This window comes from Natrix helvetica (genome assembly GCF_964273705.1).
Source record: "Natrix helvetica genome assembly, chromosome: 2".
NCBI lineage: Eukaryota > Metazoa > Chordata > Lepidosauria > Squamata > Natricidae > Natrix > Natrix helvetica.
The window spans coordinates 190,721,386-190,746,599 of record NC_138552.1 but is presented as its reverse complement, the minus strand read 5'-3'; the positions used below and the strand labels follow the sequence as shown (position 1 = coordinate 190,746,599).

Here is a 25,214-nt window from a genome sequence, read left to right as displayed (position 1 = left end):
TGACCATGCTCACCACCTCCTGCACCTCAAAAATAATATCTCCCCCAAAATAAGGCCAAGTGCTTATTTGCGGGGTCAAAAGAAAATAAGACCCTGTCTTATTTTCAGGGAAACACGGTATCTTATTCTAATTGTTTGGGCAGTGAACCATATCACAATTAAAACCATTAAAAAAACATAAAATTACTCTCCAGTAACTGAAGATGTGGTCCTATAAAATTCTTCATGGGTCCCATTGCAAATGGTAATGTTGACTTCCTAATGTATATAATTAATTGAAATTAAGAAAAGCTGTTGCTTGGTCATTTTGTGTGAAAAAATCCATCCTTTACTTTGATTGGGATCAGTAATATTACACATACATATAGAAATGTTTCTTTGAAATTGTCACTTTCTATGCCCAGGATGGCAGACATACAAGTAAGGAAATGATGTAATAAATCCACAGGATATTGTTTTGGGTTGAATATAAAGTTCAGACTCGGAGAAAAAACTAGACTGGAATTTCACTACATCTATAAAAACAATTATTTTGTTGAACATAAAGTGGTTACTCCACGTAGTATTTTTTATTAGTTCCTTTACTAAAAATATAAACATGAGTTTCAGATGAATTAAAGCTGCAGTCATGTAGCTAAATAGATATATTAGCATCAGAACAACCACATTAGCATTCAGCTGTGGCTGACAATTAATTTTTCCAATTGGCTTTGATAAGTGCTAAGAATTTATGAGTCAACATCTTAACTGCTAATTCCTGCAACTAGAAAGAGGCAGGTAGAAAGATGAGAATTGGTCTCAGATTGGTTTAGACTTAGTTTACTATGACATATGATATCTATTAGCTCAACTTTTACAGAATGCTTGTGTATATTTCCTAAATATATACCCTTGTTAAGTACTTTATTATCAGAGATTACCATTGTTATTATGGTACATTTATATCCTGCCTTTGTTCTGTAAGCCCAAGGAACAGTAAACTGGGAGCCCCCTTCCCAGTATGACAATAGTGATAGGAGGACAGACCTGGAATCACCAAGTGAGCTACAGGGCTGAATGATGACTTGAATCTGGATATCTCCCATTCCAATCTTAAACTTTAGTCACACGTGTTCACTGGCAGAAAAAAAAGGCAATCCTGATGGCTGTCACAAGGTAATTTCCCCCAGCCCTACGATGAAAGAGGCTTATCATTGCTTTTTGGAATATTTTTCCTACTTCCCAAGTCTACTGCCCTAGGGTTTTGTGGCAGCCTTCCATACAAATGCCAACCAGCTAAACCTGATTCTGTTTAGCCTTTTTTGAACTCAGCCAAGGTACAATGTTAAAAATGGATGGTTACTATACAGTAGTCTGAAATGGGGGCAAATGACATTGTGTGACATTGTGTGACATACAACCTCGTTTTGAGATCATTGTAACTTCTACCAGATGACAAGATTTCTTTTTTCCCATGACAATACAGAAAAAGCTAACTAGCACACACTGTATAGTAGAAAATAATTTCCCATACGTTAAAGCTTCGTTGGTTGTTTAGCCTACCATTGCAATGTGAGTTGTGTCTGCTTCTTTTTGTCCTTCATAATCTGAGTGATTGTTTTCTTTGGAGGCAAATATTTGCTCAGAGATTTTATCTTGCTTTCTTGAGTCTCTCCATCCTCATCTTCTGAAGAAATAGGTTCACTCCTGAAATGAATTTCTGTGTGCCAAAACAAAAGAGAATGTATGTGTTTATCTACCTCTCTATCTTGTAGATTACATTAAATAATGCTATGTAGATAAAATTAAATATATTTAAATGAATCATTGAGTATTGGATGATATATCTGGGACAACAGCTGAGAGATTAATCACTGAAAATGTTTAATTTATTTATAAATTTCTATGATGATGCAAATGGAAATGAAGGAGGTAGGAAATTATTATTTTTTCCATTTGCCTACTGTACAATGATAATCTCATAATTTTCAGGTTCCATATGTCTGATAACTTGGGGGTATTTTTAAGTCTGTTTTTCTCATCCAAAAATAAAAATCAGGAAAATGCTATTGATATTACACTAACAAAAAATTTTTACTGAGCAAATCTGATTCAATATAGGACTCTTTGGCCAATGCAGTGTAAGAGATTGAGAAGGAAAGTAAACAAAAATGGCATGTATAAGCAGTGGAAGTCCTTTCAAGGAACACTAACATTTTGACTATATGAACCCATTGTAAAATGCCATGTTGCTCCCTCATCAACAGAATTCTATACGCCAAAACCCAAACCCAACAGTTTGTTGCCTGATGGCTTTGAGCCTTTAGATATTTAGATGAATGAAAAATTCTGTGTCACTTGGAAAATTACAAACTCCAGCATCATAAAACATTGCACCATATATCTGCAGGTAGGTAAATCAACAGTTAGATAAATAGAAAAGCCCTCTGCAAGATCAAAGAGACTTTGGATATTTCCACACTTGGAGTATATATGGAGATATATGGAAAGACATATGGACACACAGAAGGAAGATAGATAGATGGATGGGTAGGTAGGTAGGTAGGTAGGTAGATAGATGGATGGATGGATGGATGGATGGATGGATGGATGGATACATAGATACATAGATAGACTGATAGATAAACAGAGAGATAGATAGACAGATGATAGATAAATAGATGATAGAGTGATAGAGTGATAGAGTGATAGAGTGATAGATAGATAGATAGATAGATAGATAGATAGATAGATGATAGATGATAGATGATAGATGATAGATGATAGATGATAGATGATAGATGATTGATAGATGATAGATGATAGATGATAGATGATAGACGATAGATGGAGATAGAGATAGATAGATAGATAGATAGATAGATAGATAGAGATAGAGATAGATAGATAGAGATAGATAGATAGAGATATGGAAATAAGTCCTTGCTTCTTATGATCAGAGATGAGAAGCAAAGTGATAAAGCTCATTTTGTATAACATGAAGAATTTTAAATAACTGAAGGGGAAACTTTCGCTTCAAACATTCCATAAACATACAGTATATCTAGAAAATAATGACATTTCCATCTTTGAATCTGTTGTCCTCAAAAACAAACTTTTTTTTTGTTTGAGGAACTTTACCCAACCCCTCTTCATCTCAAAGACTGACACAGTGCAAATGTGTGTTTTCACTAATACCATATAGGTCCCCCTTGTGTCTCTTTGGGCCAAAATTGTTCCCAGGTGACTTTTCCAATAAATAAGTGACAGGGAAAGCCAACAATGTGTTTATGCTGGAGCCCCTCCCCCTCCCCATGACTGTCCACGGCTCAACCTGGCATCCTCCTTCAAGATTTGACTGATAATTCATAACAAGCCTTTCCCATCTTGCATCTGCCCATAGCAGCAACATGCCCTGGAAGTATCCTTTTCCCACTTTGTCCCTATGATGTTCTTTTCCTCCCCTGGCCAATGAGCAAGGCAGACTTAAATCACTTTAATTGTTCAAGTGTCACTTTTTATTTTTATACTGTCCAAAGGCAGCATCCTGGTGGATAAAATTTTGGTTCCCCAATACCTTGGAAGCAAGACTGCACTTGCATCATAGGATGTTCTGCCCCCACGAAGATGAGTGAAAAGGACTTCGATTCAACAAGGGGGCGGGGGAGGCCCAGAGTAGATGGAATTTCCCCAAGGGCAGCAAGGTGCTTTTCTACCCTATTTACAGGAATCAGGGAAGGGAAAGAGAAAGTGGCCACAGAAGACGCGGCTGAACCCAGACCTCTCTAGCTCTAGCCAGGCGAAGCAGGTTCCCCTCAGACCGAAAGTGGCGCAGACCTTAACCTCGTTGAAGGCAATCGGGGCGCCCGGTTGCTTCTCCGCCCAGCTCCGAGCCTGTTCGAAAGTCGCCCTCACCTGCCTTGATCCCCTCGCGGAAGCCCAGCTCCCCGTCGGGGCGTTGCAGTCTGCCGCGCAGCGAATCGACCTCGCACAGCGGTTCTCCGGAGGGCGAGACCTGAAGCAACCCTCTGGAGAGCAGCTCGCCATAGGAGTCCTCCAAGGGTTGGCTGTGCGCAAAGGCGCCGTCGACCCTGGCCGGGTACTTGGCCATCGCCTCTTCAGGACTCGGAGCCTTCCCTGTCCATGGAGGGTCGGGGAAAGGGCCCGGGGCGCAGGGAAGGGGGGCGTTACCCAAGAGTTGGGATCGGGTGATGGGGAGGATCGCTCGGGAGCCAAGCAGAAGGAAGCGCAAAGAAAGGTCCGGGGTAAAGATGCGCGATGACGGACGGACAGGTGGCTGAGGCCGGGCCGGAGAGTTGACTCGACGGATGGAGACGGGCGGTTTTTAAAACGCGCTCGGGCTCCAGTCGTTGATGACGAGGAGGAGGAGGAAGAGGAAGACGGTGGCTAGATCACTGCGACACAATCACTGGGGCAGCCGGGCCGGGCACAGCAACAAGCCCTGCCCACCGTTTGTCAAGAGCTCAGCCCGGACTGCCCCGCCTCAAGTTTGCTAGAGTAAACTCCGACCCCAATTCTCCCCCCACCCCCCGCAGCCTCCCTCATCCATGGACCGCTCTCTGGAGGTGGTCTTTCAATTTCCCTTGGGACTTTAACAGGAACCGTAGAAGGCAGGAAAAACAATGACAAGAGTGCTTCTGAACACGTGCAGAATCTCAGCAGCACGCTGAACCCGCCTGACGAATGTGGTGGATGGCTCTCAAGGCGAAGGTGTGTCCGAGGCTTCTTTTGAGCCGCTTGCCTTCAAAGGCCAGAGAGGGAAGAAAAATATGTGGTGGGCTTAAAACAAGTGCTGGTCCCTGCTTTCAACCCCAGTCTGCTACAGGAACAAAGCCGACTGTGCATACAAGAGGGGGGGAGGGAAAAAGTGGGATGAGATGGTGAATACTGCTTTATGTGTCATAACTGGCAGCAATAGATCTTTATTGTCAGATTTTGTATGCTAGGAAATGATCACTCCTTGCATTGGGAAAATGGGCCCCAAGGGGTCGATTCTTTATTGCTTTTATAGCCCTGTCCATTCTCTTCCATGGTTCTTCTTGCCATGCTGCTTGCCACCCATGACAGGAGTAGGGACAGAGAGAAGAAAGAAACCCCTCGTTTCTCTCTTCTGGATGGCAGACAAAAGGAGGTGGGCACAGAAGAAAAGGAAGCAGGTCTTCTGACCTTTCTCATTTCCAACAGGATCAGTGAACTGTATCGGAGGAACCCTTCTCTCTCCTTGTGCTCTTGACTTGGGGCAAAGGAGAGGAAGGGAAGAGCAATAGCAATAGCACTTAGACTTATATACCACTTCACAGTGCTTTTATAGCCCTCTCTAAGCGGTTTACAGAGTCAGCCTATTGCCCCCAACAATCTGGGTCTTCATTTTACCCACTTCACAAGGATGGACAGCTGAGTCAACCTTGAGGCTGGTGAGATTCGACCTGCCAAACTTCTGGCAGCCATTGATCAGCAGAAGTAGCCTGCAGTACTGCACTCTAACTGCACCACCACATATCCATTTACTGAGGAGAGGCAGCTAAAAATGTTCCCTTCATAAGTAAGACCACCAGGTACATGTCAAGAATACCTGCCCAGTTTAGGTGCTACAATGCTAAAGCCACAGGAAGAAGATGTATGGGGTGGAGGAGGCACACCTCGACAGGCAAAGCGGCCCCATGAGAAGGGAAGTGGGGAAAGCAGGGCTTCAGCTATCACAGCATAGGAAAAATGTGTCTCTTTAGGACAGCTGGCACCAAACAAAAAACTACTTCCCCTCCATCTCTCCCTGCTTCTCCTTCTACCCATGAATTGAGAAGTGAAAGAAGAGAAATGGTTTTTTTGGGGGGGGGCACAGTGGGAAGCCCTCACCCTCCTACTGGCAAAAGAAAGGGGTCTCTGCAATGAGGGACCAGGAAAAGGGGAATGAGTGCCCACACCAGCTCCAGGTGGTCCATAGTAGCTTTGCTGGCTCCATCCATATTATGATGTGTTTCAGGATTGGATGGAAAAATCCCACTGCTGCAGCAAGAAAGGCAGTTCAGGCTGTCCTCTTGGCAGGCTGAGTGGGTTGAACATGACATCATCCAGTCATGTCTTCGAGCTGTGTTTGCTGAAGCACCTCTGACCTAGATCATACAGAAGAGATTTTTGGAACAGTCTTTATTACTGACATTTTCTGACCTGCTGCCAGCCAAATATCCTCTTTTTTTTTACCCCTGCGGTGGGAGAAGGGGAAGAAATGGCCATATTTTATAGTCTTGTCTTGGACTGTATCATTTCGGTCTACCATTATCTTTGCAATCAGGATTATTATCTTCACTTGGCTGGCAATGCAGAAAGCACTGCTTTATTTCAAGTAACATTTTACAGTACACTCGTGTCTGCTCAACTTCATAATTTATTCCATACTATAAAAACTCATTGATAGACAATGTTGTTCTACAAGAATGTAACAGGTACATCTCCCCTGGCATATAAAATCAATGGAAAATTGCCTTTTGGTATTTTTGCCATCATTCTGCTAAACAACTAATTCCCACAACACTGTCGTATTACCTACTAAGATTGCATTTCTATTATTCTTCTCTTCCTTCCTAGTACCTATCTCTTCCCACTTATGACTATAACCATGTTGCTTGTATCTTTAAAATTTATATTGTTTTATCTGTTTCCTAGTATGATTTGATTGCTTATTAGTAACCTATGACTATCACTAAGTGTTGTATCTTATGATTCTTGATGAATGCATTCTATTTCATTTTTCCTTATGTACACGGATAGCATATGCACCAAAGTCAAATTCCTTGTGTGTCCAATCACACTTGGCCAATTCTATTCTTCTATTATACATGTGCCTGTATACATATATGCACACAGATCCCAGTGTTGTTCCCTTTTGAATAGATATCCACAAGCCATTCAAATTATGTTAAATTCAACCTCTACCATTTTTTCACTAGTTGTAGTGGAATTGGATACAGGCAGGTATAGAAAAAAAAAGCTCTGGCTTAGCACCCAGATACTTCCTCTCTAGAGGATGTAAATGGAATGTTTACATTATTGATTAATGGGGTTTATTCCAATAAACGATACAATTAACCAATTCCCAATCCCTCAGACCTGACCAACCGCTCAGGTCTAACTTTGATTTTCACAGTGCTAATGGATGCATTTGTTAAAATACTCTTGAGAAATGGGAGAATGAAAAAACACCTGATGATTACCTGGTACATCCTCTGGGGTCTTCTGAGATGCACCTGCTTTCAGAATCTTTTATCTCCCCATTTCGCTCATAGCAATCCCATCCCAAATGACATAATCTTCTGGATGGATGCAACCTGTTTCTAATCTAACTGCCCTTATCTGATGGGGAATCAGGAATCCAAGAAGAAGGCAGGCTATTTGAAAGGACAGTGAGAAAACTGGGAGATTTCATCCAATCAGAAGTGGCTGAAGGAAGAAGAACACGATACAGGTGCAGAAGAAATAGTTTGATGGAAAGAAAAGAAAAACGATAAGAATTTGTATGATGGGAAAGTAAAGAAATGTAATCTTTGTTTTAGCTGTAGGCTTTAGCCCTATCCCTCCTTCTATTCCAGTATGGTGAGAAAAAAGGAAAAAACTCCCAGAAACTGCCTTTATTTTTGCCTTTTTTAGTGATTGTTTTTCCCAGAAATCACAGCATTAAAGCAGAGCCCAACTATAAGGAGCCAAAACTCAATGATTCCAAGTCAAACTCAGAGAGTATATTCCTAACCACAATTAGTAGCAATTTCTAACTTTTTAGGATTTTATTGATTTTTTATTGTTTATATTTTGTTAGTGCTTAATAAATATCGTAGGGACACGGAGGCTTAGTGGCTAAGATGCTGAGCTTGTCAATCTGAAAGGTTGGCAGTTGGTGGTTCGAATCCCTAGTAATGGAGTGAGCTCCCGTTACTTGTCCCAGCTTCTGCCAACCTAGCAGTTCGAAAGCATGTAAAAGTGCAAGCAGAAAAATAGGTGCCACCTTTGGTGGGAAGGTAACAGTGTTTTGTGCAACTTAGGTTTTAGTCATGCCAGCCACATGACCACGGAGACGTTTGGTGGTAAGTGGTAGATTTTCTTTATAAGAAGTTGCTATTGTCAATTTATAGTTTCTTTCTCATAAGTTTTGCCATTTCTCTAATTCTATGTTATAACCAAAGTTTTTTTACCCACTGTGTCATTGTATCTTTTACCTGTTCATCCTCCATTTTCCAGTTTAGTAAAAAATTATATATTTTCTTAATTAATTTTTCATCAGTTTAACAATATCTAATCAAAGTATGTTTGTTCTTTATAAAAGCCATGATTTTTCATGTATTTATTTATTTATTTATTTATTTATTTATTTATTTATTTATTTATTTATTTATTTATTTATTTATTTTGACTTCTTAGTCGCCCCCTCTCCCCCCAGGGACTCGGGGCGACGTACAATAGCAACGGTCACAACAATATAATATGGAGGAGGTGGAAAATAAATAAATAAATTACAGTACTTTAAGACAATTAAAACCCCAATGACAGTTAAAATTTAAAAATTAAAATTAACAATTAAAAATGCCCAAGAGGTGGAGAAGCTCTAAATTTAAGCCAGGCTGGCTAGTCGGAACAGGTGGGTCTTAAGTTTCGTGCGGAAGGAGCGGAGGTCAGTCGTTGTCCTAATGTCTGGGGGGAGGTCATTCCAAAGGGTAGGGCCCATCACAGAGAAGGCCCTACTCCTGGGCGCCGCCCTCTGACACTCTCTGGAGGACGGCACCCGGAGAAGTCCCTCTCTGTGCGAGAGAATAGGTCGCAGGGATGTGTGGGGCAGGACGCAATCCCGCAGGTAACTAGGCCCTGTGCCATGGAGCGCTTTAAAGATGGTGACTAACACCTTGAAGCGCACCCGGTAGGCCACAGGAAGCCAGTGCAGCTCGCGCAGGAGAGGTGTTGTATGGGAGAACCTCGTTCTCCCCATAATTACCCGCGCGGCTGCATTCTGGACCAACTGCAATCTCCGGGCGCACCTCAAGGGGAGCCCCATGTAGAGAGCATTGCAGTAGTCCAGGCGGGACATCACCAGCGCGTGAGTGACTGTGCGCAGGGCATCCCGGTCCAAAAGGGGTCGCAATTGGCGCACCAGGCGAACCTGGTGGAACGCCCCCCTCGCCACAGCTGCCACATGGTCATCCATAGCCAGCCGGGCATCTAGGAGGACGCCCAAATTGCGCGCCCGTTCCACCGGGGCTAATTGTTCGTCCCCGATGGCCAGAGATGGGGTGTACTGGTTGAACCGGGAAGCTGGGAGCCACAGGCACTCTGTCTTGGAGGGGTTGAGCTTGAGCCTGTTGTCCCCCATCCAGACCCGCACGGCTTCCAGACACCGGGACATCACTTCGACGGCCTCGTTGGGGTGGTTTGGGGTGGAAATGTACAGCTGCGTGTCGTCAGCGTACAGATGGTATCCCACCCCAAAACCACGGATGATCTCGCCCAGCTGCTTCATATATGTGTTGAACAGGAGAGGCGAGAGGACCGACCCCTGTGGGACCCCACAAGTAAGGGGCCTCGGGGTCGACCTCTGCTCCCCTGCCAACACGCATTGCGTCCGGCCAGAGAGGTAGGAGCGGAACCACCGCAACATGGTGCCTCCTACCCCCAACCCCTCCAGACGGCGCAATAGGATACCATGGTCGATGGTATCGAAAGCCTCCAAGAGGTCTAATAGGACAAGGATAGAGGAGCAACCCCTATCCTTTGCCCTCCAGAGATCATCCACCAACGCGACCAAGGCCGTCTCCGTGCTGTGGCCGGGTCGGAAGCCGGACTGGCGTGGTCTAGATAATCAGATTCCTCCAGGTGATGCGGGAACTGCTGAGCCACCACACTCTCAACAACCTTCACTAAGAAAGGAAGGTTGGAGACAGGACGATAATTTGCTAGATCCTTTGGGTCCAGAGAAGGCTTCTTGAGCAGGGGCCTCACCACCGCCTCTTTCAAGGTGGCTGGTAAAAGGCCCTCACTCAACGAAGCGTTCACCAGTCCCAGTAGCCAGCCTCGTGAACCCTCCCAGGAAGCCAGTACAAGCCAGGAGGGACACGGGTCCAGTAAACATGTGGTGGCTCACAGTCGCCCGCGCAACCTGTCCAAATCTTCGGTGACAACAGGGTCAAACTCCTCCCAGCATGGTCTCTCAAGACTCGCCTCGGACGCGCCCCCCCTGGAGCACTGAAGGGGGTCCATTCCCTCCGGATCTGATCGATTTTATCCTGCAGGTATTCCCCGAATTCCTCTGCCCTGCCCTGCAATGGGGGATCCCGCTGCCCCTGTGACAGAAGGGAGCGGGTCACCCAAAACAGGGCGGCAGGGCGGTTCTCTGCGGATGCAATAAGGGTGGCACAATATCGGCGTTTGGCCACTCTTATTGCCACAAGGTAGGTCCTTAAGTAGGCTCTTACCTGTGTTCGGTCAGATTCGGAGCGGGAGGATCTCCACTTGCTCTCTAGGCGTCTCCTATGGCGTTTCATCGCCCTTAGCTCCCCGTTAAACCAGGGAGCCCGGGTCGATCGTTGCCATCGGAGAGGCCGCAAAGGCGCAACCCGGTCTAAGGCTCCGGCAGCCGCATTATTCCATGCAGCTACCAGGTCCTCTGCCCGGGAGCGGGACAGGTCTGCAGGAGGTAGCCCAAGCTCCACCTGGAACCTATCTGGTTCCATCAGACGCCTGGGGCGGAACCATCTAGGACAATCTGGCTCCGCCTCCCCGCGGCAGGGGGTAGCACCAGGGAAGTCCAGCTGGAGAAGTGAGTGATCTGACCATGACAGGGGCGTGATGGCTAAATCCCCTATTCCCAGATCACTCGTCCACTGGTCGGAGACAAACACAAGGTCCATTGTGTGGCCTCTCTCGTGTGTGGGGTCCCGAATTACTTGAGTCAGATCCATGGCTGTCATGGAAGCCATGAATTCCCGAGCTACCTCGGATGCTTCTCCCATCGACGGCAGATTGAAATCCCCCATCACTAATAGCTTGGGGGTTTCAACCGCCATCTCAGCGATCCGCTCGAGGAGTCCGGGCAGGGCCGTTGATGTATGGCGGGGAGCCAAGTATACTATCAACAGGCCCAACTGTCTCCCTGGGCCCCATCTCACGCCCAGAGACTCACACCCAGATATCTGCGACACAGTGAATTCTCTCGGTGCCAAATCTTCCCGAATAATTATCGCTACCCCACCACCCCTACCCTGGGCCCGTGGCTGGTGGAATACATGGTAACCTGGAGGGCACATTTCCCCGGGCCCAACCAGGTTTCCGTTATTCCTGCGAGGTCCGGCTCCCCCTCTGTGATCAAGTCACTGATGAGGGGGGCCTTGTTAACCACTGACCTCGCGTTACACAGCATCAGCCTAAGGCCCAGGCTCTGCCGATCCTGTCCACCTAGACTGCGGGGGTTGGTGCACGTGACCGGGCGTGTCCAGCAGCCACGGTCTCCCAACCGACTACATGTTCTTCTAATGTCCTCGCGCCTGCCCCTTCCTACGACCGTCGCTATTGCAGCGCCCCTTGTAGGAATGCTGTTTTCCCCCACCTCCCCCACTCCGCTCCCTTCCCTCCTGACCCCACCTGTTGGCCTGGCTATATCCACACCCCTAGGCTGAGTAACCCTCCCCCCCACCCTGGAACCCTTAAAACCTTTAAAAAACATTTTACTAAGAAACCCCTAATCCCCCGCTTCCTCCACCTCTCTGGGTTAATAAACCCTTCATCGAGGTGGGCCCTAGCCAGGGCAGGGGGGCATGCCTGCGAGAGAGGGGACCCTCGCAGTCGTAGAAGGACTGCATCGTATATAGTTTGTTTTTGCAATTGAGGCCACCATAATAATATAATGCCCTGGTTTTCAAGCTCTTGCTCAGATTTCAATTTCCCTTCAGTGTTCAAAATATGTTTCTATGTCATAATTTCTTGAAACTTCACCAGATTTGGGTATGTAAAGGCTTTCATTGTTGAGAGCAGGGGTGGAATTCAGCTGGTTTGGAGTGGTACAGGCGAACCTGTAACTATGACGATCAGCTGGGGAGCAAACCGGTTCGCTCCGAAAATCAGGTTGCCCTGCCCACCCACTCTTGTGCTTTACTTACCTATATACTCTCAGTTGATTCGTGCAGCAGAGCGGATTGCTGCACCATAGCTGTGTTACTCCCCAGAAGTCACATGGAAGGTAAATTTTGTTAAAACTGTTACTGTGCACAGAGGACATTCACAAAGCATGCAATTACTGAACCAGTTATTAAACCGGCAGGATCCCACTTCTGGTTGAGAGCCGTTCTGGGATTTTTGAATAAATCTTGGGTTTTATTTTTTCCCATACAGATAATAGTGAGTTTCCTATATAATAATTTTGAAAGTATCTGTGAATTTTATTCTTCTGATATTATAAGAAGGTGTACCATCCCAGTTGTAAATCATGTACTAAATATACAGTAAGAGTCTCTTATGCTTGAAGGTTATCCATTCTTTTAGCCATCTTATCACAGATGCTTGGTAATATAGAAGCCAATCTGGTAATCCAAATCCTCCATTCTCTTTAGATTCTTGTAGCATTTCAATTTAATGCTCACTTTTTTTCGTTGCTAGATAAATTTCAAGATCAGTTTACTCAAGTCATCAAAGAATTTATTTTCAATTTTTATAAGTGCTGTTTGGAACAGGAAAAGCAGTTTTGGTAGGATATTCCTTTTTACAGTTACAATCCTCCCCAACATTGATAGTTGGAGATTTTTCCATTTTTCAAATCTAATTTTATTTGCTTGAATAATTTTATGTGATTGTCTTCTTTTATTGTTGAACATTTTGCTGTTAGGTATATTCCCAAATATTTAACTTCCTTAACCATTTGCAAGTCCACTTTTTCTGGTAATTGTTCTTTTTGTTTTTGTGTAAGGTTTTTGACTATAACTTTACTTTTGTCTCTATTTATTTTCAATTTGCTACCTCTCCAAACTCCTCTATCTTTTTTAATCATTTAGGGATTGTCTCCAATGGTTCTCCCACAATAAATACCAAATCATCTGCAAATCTTTGTAATTTATATCTTTTCTCTCTTATCTCCATTCCTTTAATTTCTGGATCTTGTCTAATATTCCAAATCAACACTTCAAAAGTCAATATAAATAGTAAGGGCAATGGTGGACATCTTGTCTTGTTTCTTTCTTTATATTGAAATTTTCTCTGTAGTCCCCATTTATAATTACTTTAGTTGTTTGTTTATAATATATCATCTTAATTACATTTATAAAATTTTCTCCAAAATCCATACAATTTCGTTGATGTGTCATAAATTGCCAGCTTACATTATCAAATTAGCAATTAGCAATTTCTAACTTGAATTCCACAAATACGACTAGTCCCTGTATTAAAAGATGCTGAATTATAACTACTTCTTATTAAAGCTACTGCCACTGCCTATGTTGTGACAGTGAATTATATAAGTTAATGATATTATGAAATCCATCCTTTAAATTTCCTTGAATTCTCTGCCAATTAAATGACAGTAATTGGTTTGTGAGAGATGAAATGGTTCTATTTGCTTTCTTGTTTAGTTGAAAATATTGATCTGGCAGGTATTATAGATTTGTCTAAGAGAGGACAGGAAGTCAACCCCTCCTCCCTCTATCTGCTGAGATGCTCTGTGATCAGCTTAGCACTGGAAGATAGTGAGGTGGTATGGCTGGACTCCATAGGAACCCCCTATCACTCCCTGATATTCTATCCCATTATCTGCCAATTCTGGGTGTTTGCTGCAGCTTCTGGGGTTGTTAAGGATATTATTAGTATACTATTCAAGCCATTCTGCAGCTACCTTTCTTCCTCAACTAGCCTGTGAAAAGAACTTTTTTTTAGTCTTTTCTAGTTCCAGTATAAGGAATGGGCCACTCTTCAGTCAGTTTTAGCCTGGCGCCTCCTTGAAATATCTGGAGAGGTGGAGGACTAGTTAATATGGTCCAAGCCTAGTGCCTGATGGATCCTGATTGTTTTATGAATGCACATAGGGATTTGTTGCCCTGTTCATTCTCTTGCTAGATTTTCAGACTTGTCTAGTATGATGGCACCCCTGCCATCAAACTTGATTTCATTGAGGGCCACATCAGGGTGTGTTTGACCTTGGGGGGGGCATGGCCAAGGGGCATGGCCAGCTCAACATCGCTCAGCGAGGCTCCGTTTGTGGCCTTTGGAAGAGAGGTTCCCTCTATTAGAATAACCAATCAATGAAGCCATAATTATGATTGACAACAAACTCCTTCTCAAGTCACAAGATGCCTGAATTGGGGGTGGGGTGGTGGAGAAGGGTAGGGTTGGTTTTCCCTGGTCATAACTGGTGGCTATCACATTAAAAAAACACAAGAATAGAAGTTTGAGTTTTGTGGATTTCAGAGTTCTCTGCATTTCACCCTACATCTGCTTGGCCAACTGAAGAAATCGCTTTCTGGATTTTAACTTCTTCCACTTTGACCATGATAATGGTCGATTCTTCTTCCCAGGCTTTGTTTAGCATAGCTTTTTATTGGTGGATTTCCCTGCTTGAACTCTTGTTCCCATTTTTACACCACCAATGATAAAATCTGATGTCCACAAAGATTTTGCCCAACTGGCAGGCTGGGCAAAGCTTTTATTAATCCGTATGTGAATATTAAACAACTCTATTACATGAACATTTGCAGGAATATATCATTTAGAATCTATTTGAAGATATCCTTGCTGTGGTTATGGAACTCTTTGGAGGTCAACCCCCGTCCCGCAAAACCCAAGAATCCCTGCTTTTTTAATCCTTCCACCTGTACTAGAAAAGCAGCACCAAGTGGGGGATTGGGGACATATGTTTTTTACTGATATACTTTTTGTATGACAGTCATGCCTGACAGCTTCCCATCTGTTGCATTCATTGGAGAAAAGGTAGTAGGTAGGTAGGAAGGAAGAAAATAATATAAATAATGTGGATGTAAATGTAAATAATCTGAATGACCTAAGCATGCTCATCCTAGTTCTTTTGGACTTCTCAGTGGCTTTCAATTTATTTATTTTTGGACCACTTGTGATAGCTGGAGTTAGAGATGCTATTTTGCTAAAGTCCCACTCCTTCCTTAGTAGTTAATCCCAGCAGTGAGTGGAGGGACCAGCAAAGCAACTCCTCCTTTGTGGGGTTGTGCAGGAATCAGTCCTTTCTTCCCTGTTCTTTAATATGTACAGTAAAAGGAAAAAGGACATCTGAGGGTTTGGGCTTCCATATGCTAATGATACCTAATTGTGTACAGAATTTGTAGCCACATGTAGCCACAAAAAAAATCTAAGAAATAAAAATAAAAATGAGAAGTACAACTAAGCTCTTTAGGTAGTGTTTGGAAACTGTGGGGATCTGATGAAATATCCTGTGCTGAGCTACCAATAGGTATGTCTAACCTATTGAAGAGAAGGATTAAGAAAGACATGGTAGCTATCTTCCAGTATTTGAGGGGCAGTCAGAGAGAGGAGGGCAACCTTATTGAGAACTTATTCTCCAAAGGACCAGAGATTAAAGACAAGATGTAATGGTGGAAGCTTGTTAAAGAGACATCTAACCTAAGAACAAAGGAGAAATTTCCTCACAGTGACAGCAATTAATCAATGGGATAACTTGCCTCCTGGAGTTGTGGGTACTCCATAGCTGGAGGTTTTCAAGAATAGACTGGACAACAATTTGACTGGGATGGTATAAGCATTAAGATCTCCTATCTTGAATATGATGACCTCTAAATTTCCTTTCAAGCCTATGAATGTATGTTCTATGACTCTTAGCAAGTTGGAGTTACCCTTCGTTCATTGTGGTTTCTTGTAATCCCAGTTATATCTTTTGAAGGAAACAGATTCATAATTTGGAGGTCCTGATGGATCGTAGATAGATGGGTGTCACTACTCATTTGGATCAAGGCAGTGTGTTCTACATGATGCTCTTTTTTGGAGATTACCCAGAGAATTCACTTAATCCAGAATGCAGCAACTTGACTGTTGACAGGTGCTTGCCATTATAAATATTCAGACAACAGTGCTCCAGGCTCTGGCATGGTGGACTATTCACTTAAACTTTTGAAAAGTGCTATTTCTGATCTTTAAAATTCTACATAGTTTGGTGTATCTTCAGGACCATCTCCTCCACCATATCTTGTGAGATTATTGAACGTATGACTTCCTTTTTGAAGGAAAATACCGCCAGCAGATGGCAATGTTTAATAAAGTATGTCTTCATTTGTCATAACTGGCATGATTTTTCTCCCTGAAAGAAAAAAAAAATTAAAAGGAAACTTTTAATCTTAAGTCTCTACAGTAAATCAAAATAAACGTTAAGGTTTTACCAACAAAGGCATTTATATGTGGAAGTGATATCTTTATGTACATTTCTTTTCTTTTTTTCCAAAAAGTTTTATTGGTTTTTTAAAACATTTATAAGGAAAAGGGTAAGTGGAATGGTTACAAATTTTGGCAGTTGCAAGTGTGGCAGACGCCCCCTCCCTCCAAACTCATAGGATACATCTAAATATAAAACATTAATACATAATCATAAAAAATCAGCATATTAATTCTAGAAAAAATAGTTTTCAATCAGTTTATATAGTTATGATATATAGTCTAGATATAATTTCATTAGTACTTTCGGTCTGCTTATAACATTGTGGTTTTCTTATTCATTTTTGTGATCTGAGCTTTCTTAGTGTTGCCCCTTCACCCCCCGCTGGCAGAGCTCCGGCCCCTCCCGTGTCCTGTGTGACCATTGTGGTGTCTTCTGTTTTTTCTAGGTTCGCTTTATTTTTTTCCATAAAGGCCTGTGCCTCTATGGGTGTGTTGATTCTGATTCTTGTCTCCTCCCAGAATATCAGCATACCTTCAGGCATCAACCATCTAAACCACACCCCCTTCTGGTATAGTTTATTCGCCAATTGCGAATAGTTTTTCCTTTTCTCCCTAATTTTTTGGGGGATCTGCTTCAGAATGGTTATCTCCCTGTCATGATATGTCAGTGTTTGCCCCCTTTGAACACCCAGAATTTCATCTCTTGTGCTTTTCCTAAGGAATTTAATATGAACCTCCCTGGGTACATTGTGTGTTCTGGCATATGCTGAATTCACTCTATAAACCAAATCTATCTCCCATTCCATCTGCTGTTTGTCTTTGTGTATGTATTCAGCTAGAATATTAGTCATAATGTCCCTTATATTTTCCCCATCTGCTTCTATTACATTTTGAAATCTAAGATAAAAGGACATTCTCTCAAACTCTGTTTTCATTTGTTGGATATCAAGTTCTTTGTTTCCCTTCTGTAAAGCCTCTACCCCCCCTCTCGCCTCCGCCACCCCACCCTCCACAAGGTCCAGTCTCTGTGAGTTCTTATAAATTTGGGCTTGGTTCTCTTTAATTTCTTCCTTCATTTCTTTTAATTGTTTCTTAATTTCTTCCTGGCCCTGTATGAGTTGCTGGAGCATTTGTTGCAAATCCATCTCTGTACTCTTAGGTTGCATCAGTTCTGTAATCTTTGACTGTGTGGCAGGACTGGATGTTGCAGATGTCGGTGCAGAAGTAGCAAAGCCAGGTTTTCCCGGGGGTGGTCTTTTTGGAGACATGGTTTATAAAACAAAAAGATCAGTCAGTGTAGAAACTGGGCAGCTGGAGAAGTAGAGCAGGCAGATGAGTCCAGAAGGCAGAGGATCCAAACAGGTGGGAGTTTCTTTAGTCACTCTAGCAATAGATGAAAGTTTTTTCTCCAAAGAGTTCAGGAAATAACAATCCACATGAGATTCCTCTGGGTGACACGGAGACAAAGACCGGAAGCCTGAATTTTAAAAGTGGAGTCAGGTTTCACAGTTCATGAAGACAACGGAAGTGTGCCATCTTGCCCTGCCAGCTTTGGGCTCAGAGGCATAAGAAAAATTTTAAAAGTTCAAAAAGTTCTCAGGTCATCAATAAGTTCTGGAACTAAGTCCCATGAAAAACACTTTTACTGGGGTGAGGCATCATTAGTTGGCTCTCCCCCCTCCTCCTTCCCCTGGGGGCGAGAGCAGAATTTTTACAAGCCGCTTGTCCAAGGGGGGGGGATCTTTATGTACATTTCTGTGAAATCTACTTGGTTTTGCAGGGTCCACAAAGTCTATAATGATATACTTATATAAATGCTATATAAGTTTATGTTTTTGTCCCTTCTGTTAGATCAGGGCAATGAGAGAACAGACTCAGGTTCAAGGCAACAACAGCTCTTTATTCACAGACAAGTATGTACAATCCAGCAACTGTTAGGTCTTTTATAGGGAGCTGTCAGACCTCTCAACCAATCAGGTTAAACCTAGGCTCCCGCCTAAATGGAGGACTGGAGTGGAAACCACAGCAGCTTGTGTGGATATCTAACACCTTCTACCACTCAAAATACTTCCTATGTAATCCAAATAAGAATTATATTTACTGGCTATAAGGAATTCTAGACAATGCAATAAAAATCAGATGTGCTTGCATCCTAATTTACTTTTATTAAAAGACAGAAATATCCTTAGTTTCTTAAATTACATTACATTTAATTGTAAAAATACAGATATATTTACTTCTCAGGGAAAGAAACACAAATAGTTTATTTCTGATTTATATCTTCATTAATAGTTAACATCCTGAAATTGTCATTCACATCACTGATGGTATATCAAATACTATGTGATATGTACATTTATGTAACAATATGTAACTTGAACTATGATGACAACTATGATATGTGACTTGAACTTTAATTTTAAGGGGAGGGAGAAATAATAAAAAAAATATTATGAGAGGAGACCAAATGCTATTTTTTGACTCTCTTAAGATTGAAAATTCTTTAAATGATTAGCCAACATTAATATCAAATATTGAGGTAATGAATTTATATCAATTGAGAGCCAGTTGGCCTAGTGATTAAGGCATCAAGCTAGAAACCAGGAAAGCTGGCTTGGTGACTTTGGACCAGTTATTGTCTCTTAGCTCACCTCACCTCACAGGATTGTTGTTGAGGGGAAAATAGGAGGGGGAAGGAGGTATGTTCACTGCCTTGAATTATATATAAAAATAATAAAGGCAGGACATAAAAATCTTTAAAAAATATCTGCCCTTTCAGAATAAACACATTGACCTAGCTGGCAGGGGATCAAATATCAGATTATTGAAATGTTGGATTATGCAGTTCATTATATTATCATCAGAAGATTTTGAGCTTAGCAGAGACCACTTTTAGGGAAGAAATGGTGAACTGAAGCAGAGCTAATGACTGTGATGGAGTAAAGACACCGTGAGTAGATTGGCTCTTCATAATTCCTCTCTGGACAAGGAGAAGAGTTGAGATCATCCATAAGGGCTCCAGACAATTGCTCCTCACAAGGAGACTCCGAAACAGCAGCCTCCTGCAGGTTTAGAGAGCTCAGGGGGAAAAAAGGAATGACCATCTTGCTCAAACCACAATCAGTGCCTCTGAAACATTAAGTTATCAATCACCAGGATGGAACCCATGGGTGGATTTTGGTCTTTGTTTTTAAAATATATGTTTAAAGCAACCAGTCTTTGAATCACCCTTCCTCAAACTCACCTTTTGGCCACTTGAATATTGCCTCCCGCCCCCCCCCCCGCCCCCCGGAAAATGGAGGAGGACAAGAAAAAAAGTAAATTATGTTATTTATGCATATAAGTGCTAAGGTAACAATTATTTAAAGAAAAATAAAATCCATGTCAACAATAGTTGGCAGGATTGTGACCAGGATTGATTTGTAAGGAAGCTTGATCTAGGATCCAGTTGCTAACATAGATGATAAATTCAAGCCGTTACTTCCTATGTTCCTTTATTTTTTAAAAAAAATCTTGCCTTGGCCAGGCCTTCCAAGTATGACTCATGCCCACTTTGGTGTATGCTGGGGAAGTGACATTCATCTGAAATACTGAAAAACAGAACTGAAATGAAAGTGTTTTTAGAAATATAATTAGCATGACAAAGTAATGTTATGTTACTAAAAAAAAAAATCTTATCCAAAATGAGATCAATTTCTTTCCTGTCGGCATAAGGGAGCTGTCTACTGCTACAGACTGATTTTTTTTTAAAATGCTTCTATGAACTACCTACTAAGGAAACAGCTTGCCTTGATTTTGTGCCCTTGATGAAAGAAGTTGTGGCTTCATTTACAGTTAATTGTGTTTGCTGCAATTAAGTCTTGCCACAAACAGCTTGCAAAACATGGATGGAGTGAAGAAAGTAATGGGGTGATACAATAGCAAAGTAGACAAAAAAGCAGAAGACAAAGCAATCTGTGAAAAGGAATAAGGAGGTTCACCAATCATGACTGTTTACATGGGAAATGTTGATCAAATTACTGGCTATTGATCAATTGGTGGTATTAGAGTTACAAGTGTCAGGTTATTTGAGGGTCCATCTTCTCCTGGTCACATTTACCCAACCTACCAGAGTGGGGAGGCAAGTAATGTTGTGGGGACCTTCTCCTGAGGAGGTACATTTAGTGGAACCAAGAAGAAGGGACTTCTCCATAGTAGCTCCCTCCTGTGGAATATTATCCCTTCAGAAATAAAAGTGGCCCCCACTTTAACACTCTTATTTAACACCCTGAAGGCCTGGTTTTGCCAATGGGCCTGAGGAACCCAGAGTGTAATAGAGCCCAAGTGCCTTATTTGACTGATTGTGGTCACTGGAGGTGTGTGTGTGTGGGGAGGATTGTGTTGCTTTTTATTGTTTTTTATATGAGATTTTTAAAAATCTTTGTAAGCCACCCATAGTCACTGAAAGTGAATTGGGTGGCCATATAAATTTTCTTACATAAATAAATAAGTGGCTCAAATACCATTTTATTTTATCTATTATTTCCAATCAATTATAGACTTCCTGTGGCATAACTACTGATAATCCCAGCATGTTTTACCATTGTGTTATAATAGTTATTTGGCTGTTGTTTTAGATGTAGTAAGTATGCAGTTCATTATCACATTGTAAAAAGTACTACGGGAGCAGCAACGTCATTGATTATTGCTTTAAAACAATGTAGTAATTGCCAGAAGCAAAGATAGATTTCTCAAGAACACATCTTGCCAGACAAATTTTAACTAATTTAATCAAAATTAAAATTAGTGGTTCACTTCCCTGTAAATTGTGGGATTTCATCAAAACATTTAATAAAGTATTCTGTGACATTCTGATTAATAGGTTAGTTAAGTGTGGACTGATTAGCATAACAATTAAGTGTATACGTATTGGGCTCATTCTTAAACACTTTTTGTCAATAATCCTGATCAAATTGATACAGTGATACACTTTTTTCCCCTGGGCCTGTTCTCATGAACATATTTATTAATTCCTTGGGTGAAGAGCTAAAGACAACACTTTTCTGATTTTCTACAACAAAACATTGCTGGGAGAGCTAAGAGAGAAGTAAAATTCAAGATGATCTTTGGTTAGAATAGCCTTCCTCAGTCATTTTACCCTTTCGAGTCTCAGGGAATCACTACATAAAATCACAAAAATTGGAGCACAATGCAAGTGCAATCCACTTTTAGTATATATAATCCATGTTAATGTTTACAATAGCAAAGCAGCAGGCCAGCAGCTGAGTTGCAGAACATAAAATTATTATCATTGCAAGTGCTAGTATTATACAGTGTGTCAAAAAAAAATTAAACAATGTTTTTCAATTGCTATCTCTTGTGGAACCCCTAGCAACCTTTCACAGAACCCCAGCTGAGAAGGAGTGGTTAGAGAAGGGGATGAAATTAATATAACGCAAATTAACGCATATGCAATGTTCTTCACTTGGAATTAAAAATCGAAAACACGGAAGATGTGAAAATGATCTCAGAACAGTTTTGTCTGAAAGTGGATATGAGTTGGCAGCGTCTACATCAAAAGTGAGAAATTTTGGCAATGAGATTGAAATGGGTAAATGGTGGGATCTATGGAGTAAGACTATTAAACTCGTGATATCTACAGCGTTTAAAGAAAATATATATAAGATGGCTTATAGATGGCACTTTCCCCCAATGAGGTTAGCCAAAATGTTTCCTGGGTTATCCCCACTGTGCTGGAAATGTGGAAGAAGGGATGGCACATTCTACCACATTTGGTGGTCCTGTATTGAGACCACAAAATACTGGAGAAAGATTCAAAATTGGCTAAGAGACGTTGCCAGGGCAAGTATGGAATGGAAACCCGAGACTTTTTTACTAAGCATAAAACCAGAAAACACGAGTAAATCTATATGGCATTTGAGCCTACATATAATTGTGGCCGCAAGAATAACCTATGCGCAATTTTGGAAATCTACTACCTTACCATCGGAAGATGTTATAATTAAAAAGATTTATGAATGTGCAGAAATGGACAGAATGACGGGTTGGCTGAGGGACAAAGGAGAAACGGAACATTATCTTAGCTGGAACTTATGGTATATGTGGGCGACAAAGAGAACAGCAGGGACTTAAAACTGGAAAAGTTAAATAGCAGCTGTTAACAATGGGAACTAAAAGTGAACGTGGGTATTGTAATAGATCCCTGAACTTTGTAACAAGAAGATGCTGGTTAGAAACTAAACAATGAGGAAGAAATGAATGTTGGGCTGTGAACGACTGTCCCCCCGGGGCGAGGGTTGTATGTTTAAAGCTGTATTTGTATGTCTTATTAAAAAGAAAATGTAAAACCAATAAAGATTACTATAAAAAAAAGGACATCCATCCCTTTCATCTTAATTTTTAAAAAATGGTTATTTTATTTTATTAGAGCTCTTCAGTCTTGGTACCTGATTATATTAATGTGTATATTTGTATGTGTTGGACATTACTTATAAAATATTTGTAACTTGCAAAAAAAAGAGTAAGAGTCGCCTTCCCTTTCCTTATGTAATAATTCAATTTTATTCTATTTTGGTGAGAAATGATTTATCCCTTACCTTAGGGACTGTACCCAATGCTGAGCATCGCACTTCAAGAAGGATTCAGAGAAACTGGAACAGGTTCAGAAAAGGGCAAGTACAATGATCAGTAGACTGGAAATTAAACACTATGAAGAGAGACTAAAGATGCCAGATATATATAGCTTTGAGGGTGGGGAGGGAGGATATGATAGCATTCCTAAGATTACAAAAATAACGTTATTTTTGTAGCATGGTTACATTGCAGGGAGAGCAGTTGCTATTAAACTAAGATACACCCGTAGGAGGAGAGATGGAGAGGGAAAGATCCGGTAAGTCATAGAAAAAGGAAAAAGACTCGAGAAATGAAAAGGAGAGAGAGATTGAAGAAATTAAGAGAGGGAGAAGCCCAACTGCACCTGAGAGTCCTGAGAAAAGCCCAGGTGCCACAAAGAAGAGGGGGTTAATTTATTCTCCAAGGCACCAGAGGGCAGGGCGAGAAACAATGATTGGAAAGTAATCAAAGAGAGAAGCCTGGAATTAAGGAGAAGCTTCCTAACAGTGAGGACAATTAACCAGTGGAATAGCTTCAGAAATCATGGGCATCGCATCACTGGAGGTTTTTAAGAAGAGGCTGGACAGCAACTTATCTGAAATAGTATAGGTTCTCCTGCTTGAGCAGAACTAGAAGACCTCCAAGGTCCCTTCTAACTTCTATTCTATTCTATTTTATTCTGTTCTATTCTATTCTAATTAAGTCCTATCCTCTCTGGCATTCAGGATACATAATATTGCATTGAACTTATGTTCCGGGAAAGAAATTCTAGCTGAATGTTAGGAAGCACTTTCTAACAGTTAACATCAGTTGACAATTACTTACAGAGATGGTGACCTCAAGTGAAAACTAGACACCCATTTGTCTGGGAAGTTTTAACTTCTGGCATTGAGCAAGAGGCCATTTCCAACTCTTTGTGCAGTTGGAAATGCATGTAAAAACTATTGCAAGCTCAGAGAAGCTTATTCCACTTCTCCCATTAAAAAAATGTGTGTGTGTGGGGGGGGAGAATAGAGATAGAAAAGTCCCTGCTTATACCACCCAATCAATATCAATGTTCTCTCCACTTCATCTTCTCATTCCTTCTCCTCCTCTCTTATTGCTTGTATCCCCCCACAACAACAAAAAGCACCCCATTCCTCTGCCAAAGACAGAGAAACACTTTTCAAAGCAAAGCCTCAATGATAACTTGCATTTAGTCCTCAATTCATTACCACAAATGGGACTAGAATTTATACTGCTGAGCAAGGCGCTTGTCGAATTGCACCCAATTTTATGACTTTATCCACGGGTGTTAAGGGAATCACTGCAGTTATGAAATACATCATACATGCAATAAGCAAAACCGGCTTTCTCCATTGACTCTGCTTGTCAGAAGCTCCCTGTGTAGGTCACAAATGGTGGCCACCTGACCTCAGGATGCTGCAACCATTATGAATAGATGTTCCAATATTTGAGGGGCTGCCACAGTGACGAGGGGGGTCAACCTATTTTCCAAGGCACCCTTGGAGGTAAAACAAGGAATAATGGATGGAAACTGATCAAGGAGAGATTCAACCTAGAAATAAGGAGAAATTTTCTGACAGTGAGAACAATCAATCAATGGAACAGAAGTTGCCTTTGGAAGTTGTGGGAGTTTCATCACTGGAAGCTTTCAAGAAGAGACTGGACTGTCAGAAATGGTGTAGGGTGGGGTGAGGGTTGGACTAGATGACCTAGAAGGTCCCTTCCAACTTTGTTATTCTGTTTTAAATACAGATTAGGAGACTGCTTAGAGCTACTTCAATGCCGCTACAATCTGTAAACCATACAGCAATGCACTGTAGAATATTATCTGTGGAGATTCTCAATTGTTCAGATCATGGTTGTCCCAAAGATGTTTCTTTTTCCAAAAAGGCAACTGAGCTTTCTTGGTTTTTTTTTTTTCCCTTTGGAAATGTTTTGCCAGTTTTTCAGAATGGATAAGAAGTGGAACATTTTCAAAGAAAAAAAAACCCAGACAAGCTCAGTTGCCTTTTGAAAAAAGTACCTTTGGAACAGTGTGGAATATTCTATCTCCGATAGTTTCTGGCAATTTGTAAGATGTGGGTTGGTAGCAATCAAAGCTCAATTTGTTTATGTGTGTTTGTGTGCAAAAACGTAACGTGTTGTCTGTATAAGGAGTGAATCATTGGCAAACCTTCCTTTTCTCATTTCGTCTGTACTCTTAGATTTGTTGTGCAAGTTTCTTAGCA

At 41.7% G+C, this 25,214-nt stretch overlaps 1 protein-coding gene across 1 annotated transcript in view; it reads right to left on the bottom strand.

The window, feature by feature from the left end:
- The window catches only part of RFX6 (regulatory factor X6), a gene marked incomplete at its 5' end in the record, with an annotated part of 43,044 nt that extends 41,461 nt beyond the window's left edge, over positions 1 to 1,583 (bottom strand). The window contains one exon of the mRNA XM_081945953.1: positions 1,543 to 1,583. Within this exon, the coding sequence (XP_081802079.1) occupies positions 1,543 to 1,583 (41 nt within the window). The remainder of the gene's footprint in view (positions 1 to 1,542) is intronic.
- Between the last annotated feature and the right edge of the window lie 23,631 nt (positions 1,584 to 25,214).